Source organism: Protopterus annectens, chromosome 8.part0 (genome assembly GCF_019279795.1).
Source record: "Protopterus annectens isolate FY-2018-M chromosome 8.part0, PAN1.0, whole genome shotgun sequence".
Classification (NCBI taxonomy): Eukaryota; Metazoa; Chordata; order Ceratodontiformes; family Protopteridae; genus Protopterus; species Protopterus annectens.
Window position 1 is genome coordinate 849,603,153 of NC_056741.1, and position 13,630 is coordinate 849,616,782.

The window sequence follows — 13,630 nt, forward strand, 5'->3', positions numbered from 1 at the left end:
GAGGAGGCGACAGCAACTGACGCCGGACCAAGACTTTGGAACACTGACCGACTGCAGGACCGCCTGACGGTAGGATAACCCAAGTGTAATGACTGCAGCAGTGAAGACACTCGAACATCTACATTTATGGTAGGTATAAAACTGTACTATACTTGATACTTGACATAGTCTACTTGAGGAATAATCTATCTGCGTTGGGAGAAGATGGCTACTTACTTTGTTGGCTCTTCATGCCAGATAGAATGGCATTACATTTTCATCTGTTTAGCTGGAAGTAGTTTCCTTAATTCAGTCTTTCAGGGAAGAGAGTCTTGAATACAGTTCATTTTTCACCTCAGCTATATTTAGGCTTGTGGATAATAGAGTCACACTGATTGCTTATTGAATGATTTGCAGATTTTTACAGGTCTGCCATGTTTGCTTAACAAAAATAAGGGACAGTAGGAACTTTGTATTAACTCATGGGGTACCTCGGTGTACATTGCCATAGGACCCGGATAAAGACCAGCCAAGTAGTATAACATGGGACTGCTTGTTTTGAGAGAGTGACAAACTATGGGCACAGCTTTAAAAGCCTTACTGAAGTCAAAGAATAAAGCAATGTTGCAGAAAACTTTGATTGTTGAGTAGATTTTTTCCTTATAAAGAGCCTATGGATTTTGAAAAGGTGGAGAAAGTTGATCTCATGTTGTCCTTTTCATTCATCCTCAACACATTGGGTTTAGATCCAGTCCTCGGATCTGAATTGGCTGCATACTCTAGACTTTGGATCCAACTTTCGAGGTCCTCCCTCTACCCATGATGCCTCAGTTCACCCCCAATATCTCATCTCATCTGCCAGCATCGTACTTAGACACATGTTCCTTCTCTCAAGTGAGAAATTAGTGACATTTTTGTAAGTTTTGATATATTTACTGAAATCATCTTGTTTTCTTTTTCTGTCCTCCCTCCTAGTACACATGACAGCATTAGGCTTTTCTGCTGTTTTGCATTGTATTTCTTCCATGCCATACTTCCATAGTTGGTATTTCCCCTTTTACCTAAGCAGGGTATTTTTTTTTAATTACCTTAGTTAGTAATTCTTCTGTCTTCGTTTACTCCCCTTACAGCAGGGTATTTTTTCTTAATTACCTTAGTTAGTAATTCTTCTTTCTTCCTTTACTCTCCTTACTTTCTGATTTACAAAAAAAAAAAAAAAAAACTGTGTACTTCTCCTGTGCTTGCATTACCTGTACTCCTGTCATGTCAGAAAAACTGACAGTGTTCAAAAAATGCACTTGAACTCAGATGCCCACAAGAAGTGCGTTTATTGTCTGACTCGGCCATGTGGATACCAATTGCAGCATCTGTTTTACTTTTAAGTCAAGGGCTCTGGCTGACTGACACAGCAAGTTAATTTTGAAAGGCCTACTTCCTCCTGCTGCATCAACTTCTTCTGGGGCTCAAATCCTTGTCAGATCTTCAAAGTCTGTTCCATCAGAACATAGAAAACACTCCTCGCTGAAGTCCCCTAGGATTTCATCAGATTCAGTGACTAGGATCAAAAAATCCTTAGATTCGACATTCGGATAGAAAGACCTGATCGTTGGATCCAGAACCTTGGGACCCGATCATTATATATGCTAGTCCTACAGCATTTATCTCAGATCCCAGACCCTTGGATTCAAAGCCTGGCACCTCTCAGAGATTTAGTACACCAGAATTTACACTAGATCCAATTTCTCCTACTGTACATTCTCCATTTTTATAGACTCCAAAGAAGCATTCAAGGCCACAGTCCACCACATCCTCTAGGACCTCCAAAAGTTGATCAGAAGCAAATGTAGATAGGATGATGTAAAAATTTCTCAGAGCTCAGATCTAGATGGTGTCATACTGGCTCCATCCCCTATTGGATCTGTGAGCCCTCCACCTATGTTGCATACTGTTCTGTTTCCTCCTCTGATCTGTCCCACTGTTTTAGAGCCCCAAGATCCAAAAGCCCAGAGAGGTCCGAAGTTAAATTGAAGAAGATCTCTTCTTTCACTCCGACAGCATCCCTGACTAGTTTCATTATGATACCTTTGGATTGTAATGGTGTCCAGAGCCATTGGTTTCAGATACGTGGGGCCAGGATCGCCTCTGATATCATTGGAACCGTCCCTGCCCCTCGAAGCCTTGGCCCTGGACAGTTCGGGCCTGTTTCCATTCTCGAGGCGTGTATCAGATAGGAGTTGTGATTGCCTGCACTGGATGTCTCGGCTCTGATGCAGCTGGTTGCATCTTTTCTGGGTCTGTCTGCCTTCAAGGTTGCGGAAAGGGCTTTTTCTCTCTCCAGAGAACTGCTTTCTCATTCCTTGAGTCCAGTTCCCATTCCCTTTTCGATTCTGAGCTCTGAGTCCGTCAGGCTTACTCCACAGGGACAGTCAGTTCCAACTAGTTTCCAAGCAGTTCCTGTACAGGAACACCACCTCTCTTCATATAACTCCCCTGAGCACCCCCCCCCCCCGAGGAGGTCCATTGGAAGAGGATGTATAAGAAGAGGCATATAGATTCCCAACTGGAATCTCTGTCAGAGGATACTGATTTCAGTGAAGGCTAAGGGTCCCCCAAATCACCATCAGATGATTTCTCCTTTGGAGGCATACTAGAGACTCTTAGAAAAAAAGAGTGGTTGGTCTTCTGGAAATCCCCTCCCCAGAGGAATCGGTATTTTTGGAAGCTTTTGGTTCTGGTCCACCTGTGTCTTGGGTAACCACCCCCCTCCAACCCTTGGATGATCTCATTGATTTAGTTTTCCACCAGATATGGAAGGAGCCAGATACTGTTGATCCCATTCCGAAAAGACATGTAAATTTCTAACTCCTCTCATGGATAGACTGGAACAAAGGAGTCCCAGTAGATGCTATGGTGGTGGCAGGAGCTACTAAGAAAGAACTAGCAGAACAGATGTCTTCTGTCCACTCGCCAAACAGAGGGTCTAGGGTGCTGGAGAAATTTGGAAAGTGTGTCTTTGCCTCAGCGACTTTTGGCTTGCGGTATCCAAATTACCTGGAACAGTTCATGAAGCTACAGAGAAATTTGTCCAAGGAACTGTCAAATACTCTCTCAAAGTCCATGTCTGCAGAGGATATCAAAAGAACATTCTCTCAGCTACCCACTCTATTGTCAGTTTCCAGTGCTTCCATGAGGTTAATCTTTCACACAGCTAAAGGCACCTCATGAGCTGCCGGTTCAGGTATTCTCCTAAGAAGACATGCCTGGATGGGTCTGTGCAACTTTTCAGAGCCTTTTAAGATGTCTTTCTTCAGTGCCCCCTTGATGGCACATCCTTATTTGGCTCTTCGGTAAAAGAGATGCTTAACCATTGCGAACAAGAAGGAACGACTCTGCTTGTTTTGGGAATCAGGTTTTCTACCCCTCGATGAACCTTTTCCAGGAATCAAAGAGGTGGTAAGACAATATGGTTCCAGAAATCTCAGACGTTTCCAAGATTTGCTCCTGGACAACTCCTGCAGAGGCAGAGGAGGAAGTTCCAATGGTAGACATCACCATAGAGGCAGAGGAAGCCTGCAAAATCAAGTTTTCCATGATTCCCTTCCGGACAGACCCTTTCAGCGCTCCTGAAGTGCTGTGCCTGACTGCTCAACTCTGGAGGCAATCAGGGGACAACTATCCTTGCACTGAGATGCATGGGCAAATATAACAGAAGATTCCTGGGTGCTAAGAATAATATCGAGAGGCTGTTCCATTCCGTTTTTCCAACTTCCTGTTTGCAAAAGGACGTTACACTCAGTCAGATGAAAGCTGCTAGACAAGAGATTCATCCAAGAGGTCCCACCAGACCAAATAGGATTCAGAACTTACTCACGTTTCTTTTAGTGCCCAATGGTCACAGTTCAGTCCAGTCTGCCATTTCTTTGCAAGGGCGATTGGATGTGATCTATAGGTCTTCAAGGTGCATACTATCACATCATAATAGACAGGCAGTCCAGAAGATATCTACGCTTTCAGCTGGGAGACAGTCATTGCCAATTCAGTGTCCCTGCCCTTTGGACTCGCCACACCCGCAGGGTGTTTATTAAATGCATGGCAATGGTAGCTGCTCACTAGAAAATCAAAGGGTTCTGAGTGTTTCCATGTCTGGATGACTGGCTCTTCAATGCCCCCTCCAAGCATCTTCTTCAACAATCCAGGGACTATTTGTTCCAGATTTGTTACTGGGGATAACAATAAATCATGCCAAATTAAACCTGACACCAGTTCAGAGCCTGGAGTTCATTGGTGCACACCTGAAGACAGCAATGCAATTAACATCACAAGCAATTCATCGCATATCCACACTCAGGTTTCAGGTCCATCAAGTTATCTCCCATCTTCTTCAGCTAGGCTAATTCTTCAAGCGCTAGGATCCATGGCAGTTGCCATGTTATTGCTTCTCTTTGCACGATACTTTGTGTGTGTTCTTCAGTGGACTGTAGCTGTTCAGTGGTCTATTATTTGACAGCCCCTATCCTTTCCAATTAAACTTACTCCAATTTGCAAGCAACACATCCACTGGTGGATCCAGTCAGACAACATTCTTCTAGGCCGACCTTTCGTTTTACCACCCCCGATGGCCACAATGACTATGGATGCCTCCCAACTGGGGTGGGTGGTTGGCATTTCCTGGGAAGAATGGTCCAAGGCACTTGGTCCCTCCAGAGACCAATCTGCATAATAGTGCAGTAGAGATGAAAGCAGTCCTGTTAACATTTGCCAACCACAGTTAATGATCTCCATCCCTATCAGCCTCCTTTTCCTCTGGGCCACCTCATTTCTCTTGAAAGAAACCACCAAGTAAAATATGTGTGTGGGGGGGGGGGTGCGCAACCATCAGTCAGTGTTGCCTCCTTAATCTGTACCAGATGAGTTCCCAAGGAGGACAGTTCTGCTGACCTGGCAATCTACTGCCTTGACTATTGTGTAAGTTGGCTTGTGGGAGGTCAGTTCTCTGAGAATATCTTGGCTTGGAGAGGACACGGCCACAGACTTTTTAAGTTGTAGATTTGGTCACACATGGCTGTGTCTGAGAGCTCTTGGTCTTCCACAGAAAGAGCTTCACTAAGTGGCCAGGCTTTCTCCACAAAGTTCTTTGAATAGGCTCAGGTTCTACGTCACAAGAGGACAGTTGTCTCTCTTCCTGTTTTGAAGAAATATAAAAGGTTGTAATTCCACTTTTCCCATGTTCAAAGAAGATTTCTGGCATATGCTGGACCTTTGTGTTTTCATCGATCAAATTTATTTATTTTATTTTTATTTATTTTACATTTGTTAACCGGGCTGGTCTAGCTGGATATATTTCCATTTTCACTAGAGGCCCGGGGAGAAAAGCTCCAACAAGATAACAGAAAGAGAAAAAAAAAATAACAATTAAAATGTAATTCCATGCTTAAAAAGGAAAAAAAAATCAAATATTTTGTTGTAAATACCCCTGATGGCACAGAATATCCTGGATAGTGTTACTGGGCATAGTAGAACCTTTTGGGACATTATATCTGCAGAGTAGGTTCATACAGTATGAGATGGGTGTATCTTACGTTTAGTACAAGATGGTGTTAATTGATCTCTCTTGTGTACTGAGAGTGTATACCAAGGTATGGACCATTGTGGCAGAGGCCTTGCAGAAGGAGGACCTTCATATGTTCTCCTGCTTGTTGACTGTCTCTAGTTTGCACACTTAGGGACTGTTTGTTGGATCCTTAGTTTGCGTGCTCCTATGGTGTTACAGAACTTGTGGGGGTAGGTGGCTCCATAAATTTGAAATCCTGTCTGATCTCTCATTGTGGAAGATTATCTTCATTAGGATAGAACTGAACAATCATTCTTCTGTAGACCCTGCCATTAAAGGAATCCAAAGGTTGCAATCTTGGCAGCCTGGATGAGGATGCGCTGCAAGGTTTAGGCATGGAGCTTTCTTGCTCACCTTGGGCCTTATGGTGGCCACAAACTTCAGTAATGTTTGCATGCCACGGGGTTCCTGTGGTATAGAGGACTGTGAAGTGCAAGTGGCACTTGTCATTGTGTCTTCAGAGACTTGCCAGACCCTTGCCATCAGGCACTGAAGTGGACAGTTGCCACTAACTTTATTATGAGCTTTTCCTTTAAACCTCCTGAAGCAGTATATGTCCTGGCAATGAATGCTTCACTGTCAAGAAACAAAGCTTTTCTTGGCTGAAAGAAACTAGTCTCTTGCAAAAGAGCAAGGCTCCACATTACTGAAGTTGAGGATGATGCTTCTCACCCTAAAAACTCCAGAAACAAAATTGAGACCATAACTCTTCCTGCTGTAAACATGCAGCCAGGCAGTGGTCTAGTAAGTGAACACAGAGGAGGCTTTTTCTTATTCCTGTTTTAGAGACTGAGACATCACCTTAATAGCTGTTTGTGTCTTGGTGACAAAGCCATATCCTAGAACGGGGGATTTGGGAATCCTGTTTGATTAGTATCTTGTGGGAGTAGTTACCCCAGATGTTAACCACTTCATCACAGAGGTGAATGTGGTTGTCCTGTTTTACTCCTTTATTTACTCTACTAAGATGGAAGAAGAGTTTCAGTTTCATGAATGTGTCTAAGGGACCACCACAGTCATTTGCTATGCAAGGTTATTCTCATTTACCTCAGACATCTTTCCTTCTTTCTCATCTACTCGGAGGTCAGGGTGAGTGCTTCTAGTATTTCTGCACAGCACTAACTTGTAGATGACATTACGCGGTGGTGGTGCTGCGGTAGCGTTGTCGCCTCACAGTTAGACGTTGCCCGTTCGATTCTCAGTTAAAGCGTCTACTGTGTGACGACATGCGTGAATGGGCGTTCCTTCGTTGAAGGTTGTGCGTTAGGCCCGGCAAGCCAGCATGTAAAACTCTACTGCCAATCATTAGCGGACCGGAGTTCCGCTGTGGCGACCCCTAACCGGGAAAAGCTGAAAGACACACACACACTAACTTGTAGATGACAAGACTATGTTTCTTCACTAACTGGTTAAATAAACAGTTCCTTAAAATTATTCTATATCTTCACCTTCCTTTAGGAAAAAACTCTCTTCTTATCACTTACATTTTATGGTTGACAAGCGTACCGTCTTCAGACTTTGAACCTGCAGATTCACTGGTGCTAAAGTTTTCTCCAGGAATGCTCTTTAACTTGTTTACCATTACCTCTGGTAACTGGATTTATGGTTTACAGGTCCGTAATGTTTCAGGGAATCTTACTTAATTCACAAGGGTTGACTGTCTGTTATGGTGCCATTATACTTTCTGATAATTATCAGAGTTGCCCATAAACCACATTCATCTTTCTGTTTGCTTTGTAGAGGAAAAATCCAGGGGAGAGAGAGGGCTCTTCATACCATGAATATACTTCATCATCTCAGGCTTTATCTGAAGAAGTTGGGTGAATTCAAGTGACAAATGTTCATTATCTTTGCTTTAGAAAGGGACATGCTGAAAATGCTGCTGATAGTGACCACTTAGTGAGTGTAATTGCTGCCTTCACTGCTTGCTTCAAGAATGCCGTATTGCAGGCATTAGTGCCATGGCTACAAGGTCATTGGGGTTCACATCTTCACTGTCCATTATTGATCACTAGTGATTCCAAAACTGAGGTCTCATTTGAAATGTTATTACTTCAGGGCTTGGCTTCTGTTTCACTTCCATTCCTCCTACTGGGTCTTCCAACAGAATTTTGAGGTGCTAGAGGCTGCCTGAATATCTTTCACTTGTTAGATGCACTCTGGCAAGGTGGAAGAGGATCTTCATTTTGTCGGAGGAACCAGGCTGAGTGGTCCAACTTCAAACATTCCTTTAGATATTATTCTAGCTCCATCCTCCCAGGAAGTTTAATGGAGGTTCAGGTAAGGTTTAATTATTTTTGAGTATTTGGGATATTTACAGTTATCCACTGTAGAAGGTTTTAGAAAGTCAGAGATAATAGGTATGTACTCACTATATAATTTGAGCTGTGAAGAAGCCTTTTGCAACTGATTCTTATTATCCTCTCAAAAGTCCACCTGTAGATCAACAGAATTCTTTATGCATTTGTGGGTGGTTCTCTCAATAAGCCGGGCAAATATAGGATTTATTGTATTCATGTGTGTTTTTTCTGTCCTACAGCTATATTCACTTATTGGATTAGGGTTGGACTGAGTAGGCCAGTGATGACGAACCTATGACACACCACAACATTTTGGGTGGCACACCAGCGTTCACCAACGCTCGAGTTACCAAAGAAACTGAATGAACAAAAATACAAGAAATATGTGACCCTACACTTGTCTATTAAAACCCAGCAACAAAAAAGTCATTAATTGATGTTAATCAAATCAAATGCAATGTGTTCCATATTTTTTCAGTTCAAAATTACTATTAAAAGTAGGGTAATTTTTTGGTGCACTGTTTAAGATCAGTTTGCTTATTGTTTTCTCTATTGTAAGTCACTGATTTTTCTTTTACTTATATAATACATGACAGCACACGACTGGACTGTATTTTTTAAATAAAGTAATATGTAAACAGTTGTTTCTCTTTTGTTTGGGTGGGGGACACTCCAGCAGAATCAAGATAGGCATTTTCTGAATTTTTGACACACTAAACCCAAAAGGTTTGCCATCACTGGAGTAGGCTGTGTGTACCCTCCCACTCTGATGGTGCAGTGTCAATGCAGGTATTTTTCTAAGCATGGAAACAAGAGAAAAAAAATCAGAAATTTTATGCTCGGAATATCAGAAGAGGAAATCCCAGTAATTACCCACTGTTGAAAGATTTCTAGCATATCAGCATTTTTGGTGAATATCTAGGTTTCCGTCTTCAGTCTTCTCCATGATTAATGTGTTTGCCTTTTGATCACTTTATTTCCAAACTTCAGGCCTGTTCATATTGGGTCTCTGTACAAGAGGCATGAAATGCCAGGCAACATAAATCTGAGAATTAATGGAGCTCTTATGTGAGCTCAGTATAGTGGGGTTTTGATCCAAGGAGAGGAATGTACAAGTAATAACAAGCTTATTTGTTGATTTTATTTTCTTTGTCCATTTTGTAAATTTGATTGCGACATACTTCTGTAGAGGCTTAGAACACAGTTGTGCTGATATAGCACGCCATTCTTCTGCTGCATTATGAAGCAGGAAAATGTACTGAGATATGTACATTTGTGCAGGTGAGAGACAAAGACACTATCAAGGATTATAAGTGAACATGTTTTTTGTGGTAAAATATGATTTATGCAAGTTTTGATTTTCATTATTAGAAAAAAATCTGAATTACAATAGCATTGGTTTGATACAGATGTTGGTTGCCTAAGGAAGATTTGTTATTTTCAGCTTTAAGGGGGTTGCAGCATCTCTAAATCTATGCTAACATTATGTTGAAAACTTACTTTAACATGACTGATCTGTTTAGCAGTAAGACTGCTTTTAAATATTTAAAGTAGTGCATGTATCCTTTGTTTTTAGTAAGTAGTAGAGTTTAGTTCCCATGTTAGAGAACCTTATGGGATGTTAAAGTGTTGACTTGGTGCACAAGGCCTTAAGTATATGTGATTTCATCCTTATAGGCCTTAGAGTTTTATACAACTTGCTTCCATCTTTTTCCAAATTATATGTAGCAAGGTGTTTTGTGTGTGCTCATTTGTGTGTGTGTGTGTGTGTATATATATATATATATATATATATATACACACACACACACATATATATATATATATATATATATATATATATATATATATATATATATATAATATGAGTATCTCATGGTTAAGTGGAGTGATCTTTAAAGAGCAATTCTAAAAAGGATGAAGAATTTAAAAAAATCCAACTTTTTGTAGGAGGGGACAAGCCCCACCCCTTGTATTCCTCACACCCCTTGCTAATTATATATACTCTCTGAGATTAAACAACAGCAGAGTAAGGGAAAATTCCCAGAGCCTGCTGTAATGTGATCTCACATGGAAAGCAACAGGCAGGCTGAAAAAGCACCATATATATAAATAAATATAAAATGTGTATACACACACACACACACACACACACACACACACGGACCAGTAGCCTACTGTATCTGACCAAGTGTACAGTGTTAGTGCAGAGTGGGCATATATATTTAGCATAGATTTATTTGCATGAATACCTGCTCAGCTGTCTTAGTTGATATTTAGCATATATTTCCTTTTCTGAATGCTTGTGTGGTTGTCTTGTGGCAGAAGCTCATCAGACATATTTTTGGTAATAGTGACCTTGTTGGATTATTCTTTTCCTCTGTAAAATAGTAGAATCAATAGTTTCGGAGCATATACCATTACAATCACAAAGAAGTGGTGGTGTCTAGAAATACACAATAGGTTAGTACTGACTATTTTGATATGCTGCTAGCAGACTAACTGCTTTGTTTGTTTTACAGCTGTGCGTTTAAAAACACTCCAAAATATAACGAGGTGAAGGCAAAAGGAGGTAAAATTGTCCGCAAAGAATGGATCCTAGATTGTTATAGAAAGAAGCAAAGGCTGCCAGATAAGAGGTATGCATCAGTGGTGGTCAAATATGTACTTATTAATTAATTAATTGATTGATTCAATAAAATAAAATTAATTGGGAAATTGTATACTGTGCAAATGCTACAGTTTGCTAATTACCAAATTTCTTTTCCAGTTCTTAATAGGTTATAGTTAGGCAGTTACATTTTACCCTCATACCGATCTAATTATGGGAGGTGTTTGAAAAGACTGGCTTTGGTGGGAGTTTTAAAAGGATGTTTTAATAGCATCTGTTTTAGAAAAGGCTTTTTTTCTTTTAACAGAAGCATGTCCAAATGTGAGCACTACAAAAGTTTAAAAATAAACCTTTGCACTTGTTTTCTGTCATGGTTGTCAGTGACTCAAAGAGCTCTGCTTGGTTAGACTGTGTAACATGCCTTTTGATACGAGATGCGCCAATTTTATACATAGAAATTTGGGTGTAAATAAGGTGTCCCCATTTTTTTAATGCTTTTATGTGTACTTTTTACTAATAATGATTGGTTGTTTTTTTAACATGTAATTGTTACAGTTGATGTCCTTCCATTTCATTGTTACAGTTTTCATAACATTAGGGATCCCTTGCCAAGGGTGGCCTGATGTCAGGCCAGTGTACCAGAGTCTTAGGTTGCTTTGTGTGCGCCATATGTCACAGGTATGCTTTGTGCATAGCATAGGGCATCAAGGTGATGTCTGGTCATACCATTTTCAGAACTTCTTTGTCACCAGTCCAAAAGCCTTCTCTTGATCGCCAGTCTGATCACCTAAGTTCCATTGCAGTTTTCACTGCCCCGTTGCAGATATGTGCCTCGTTGTGGTTACTTTTTGCTTATCTTTTCTTTTTGTTGCTTGTGAGGTTTCATGTCATCCAAGAAGAGTAAATGCCAGTGTGGGAGACAGATTCCCCATAAAGACGGCCATGAACAGTGTCTGTTTTGCTGTGGCACCTCGCACGACCATATGTCCTGTTTCATCTATCATGCTTCTTGTCAGTGAAGAAGAAGGCCAAGAAGCCTAGGTGAAATTTTCTGCAGTTCATCCTCTGCTGATCATCTCTCCTGAGAAGAGTGAATGCCCAGAGGCTGACACACAGCTTTATCGTTGGATTTCTCTGCCGCAACCAGCTTGGAGATTGGCAGGGATCCAACTTTAAGCACATCCAAGGAGGCATTGCAGACATCCTCTTTGGACCCTCAGGAAGAACCACAGCTGATTATCTCAGAGGAGTTTAGGGCTGTTCCTCAGATTTTAGTCAGAAAAGAAGTACCTACTACCATCATTGAATGCTGCCCTAGGTCAGAGTCTTTTGTATTTTATAAAGCGGATGTCCCATTGAAGAAAAAGCAAAAGACTAAACACATTACTCTTGCTCCAAATGACCCTCAGAGTGAGTGGCTGTCTTTTATTCACAGTTTCTTTAGTGCTTTGATGGCTTTGAAACCTGCTCAGGGAGTTTCTATTCCAGCCCCCCCATCCTCTACTCCATTTAAAAGACCCAGGGAACAGGATTCTTCTGAGGAAGAGACAGATTCAGATGAGGAATCCCTTCCATAGATTCAGATGAGGAATCCCTTCCATAGTCATCTTAGATTCCCTCTCCCTTGGGTTGTGGCTGAGAGGAAGAGGAGTCTACTAGTCCTGATACTCCCTTTGAAGAGATTTCTTTTGGGGACCCAATCTCAAGGATGATGGAGTTCTCTAAATGTGATTGTGCTAAGGTTTCTTAGGTTCAAAAAAGGTACTATAAGTTGCTGCAGGTGGATTTTCCTAGGCCTTCTGCTGTTCCTCCTGTTCTGGCTGCTGTACTGGATGCATTTTCTAATGCTTCTGATTCTCAGACCCCTGCTCCCAAGAAACCTGATAGATTCTATAGGGTACCTGAAGACTGTAAATTTTTGTACAGATGTCCTTCTGCTGACCCCTCTGTGGCGTCTGTAGCCTCTGACAAGCCCTCTCAGTTGCTCCCTTCTTCTGAGTTGCTGCCCTCTGATAAAGATTGCAAGACCATGGAAAGGCTAGGCAAGAAGAAGGTTTATACTTCTGCCACCTTGGCTTTTAGGGATGTTAATTATCAGACCCATATGTTCAGGTTATTTGTTGGCTCTCTTGTCTTAGGCTTGTCAGGTTATTTCTGACCTTCCAGACTCTGAGGGTGAGACTTCTGCCCTTTCCCTGTTAGGGACTTCCTCCCAGGTGGCTCATCATTCCAGCAAGTGTAGTTATGATGCAGCCGATGCTTCTTCTAGGACTGCTACTTTTGAGTCGGTGATAAGGAGGTATTCTTTGCTTCAGCTTCAACCTTTGCCAGATGATGTTAAGGCTAAGTTAATGGATGTTCTTCGTGTTTCATTGTTGCAGTCATTACATTTGGGTAATCTGCTGTCAGGTTGCCCGCAGTCGGCCTAATTAACAAAGTCTTGGGTCCTGCGTCGGTTGCTGTCCCTTTTTCCATGACGTCAGGTCGTCAGGGGTATAAAACATGCAGCCGACGCCATTACATCAGTCTTTCTTGCTGCGCAGTGCCCGAAGCAGAAGCATTTGCAAGTGCCGGTCAGCTGACTCCTGAAATTTTCGTTTTTGAGTTTCAGATCCGAAGTCTTCAACTAAAAAGCTAAATACCCCGTTGGGGAAACTTTTTCGTGCTCCTTACCGATGTCAGTAAAAGTTAATAATTGCATTACTTGTGGGAAGCAAATACCTCATAAGGATTTTCATTTGTACTGTATTCCTTGCCTAGGCCCTGACCACAACGTACCTTGCTGTTGGTTTTGTGCTTTATTTAATAAACGCGCTATCAAATGTCGGTACATTTTTGCTTCTAAATATTTTGGCTCACACTTTAATTATCCAGAAATGTCATTGGTTAGCAATCCAACTACCGGAATACCTAAAAAAACGCAAAGAAAAAGAAATAGACAGGCTGTTTAGGTCCAAAACTGTCGACGACGCTTCTCCTAAGCCAGTCGCCAGTTCACCGGTACTCAGTGAGGCGCTTTCGCAGCCCTTGATACCCGCTACGTCTGATTCGCAGACTTCTACTGAGACCCATTCGGAGTCCGGTATGCCGTGAGATGCTTCAGTTATGGAACCCGAGGATGGCTCTACC

At 41.7% G+C, this 13,630-nt stretch overlaps 1 protein-coding gene across 3 annotated transcripts in view; it reads left to right on the forward strand.

Annotated features, from left to right (window-relative positions):
* Positions 1-13,630, forward strand: part of XRCC1 (X-ray repair cross complementing 1) — a 1,655,904-nt gene that overhangs the window by 745,883 nt on the left and 896,391 nt on the right. For all 3 annotated transcript variants that reach the window (XM_044080346.1, XM_044080348.1, XM_044080347.1), the window contains one exon: positions 10,413-10,529. In XM_044080346.1, coding sequence (XP_043936281.1) covers positions 10,413-10,529 — 117 coding nt within the window. The remainder of the gene's footprint in view (positions 1-10,412; positions 10,530-13,630) is intronic.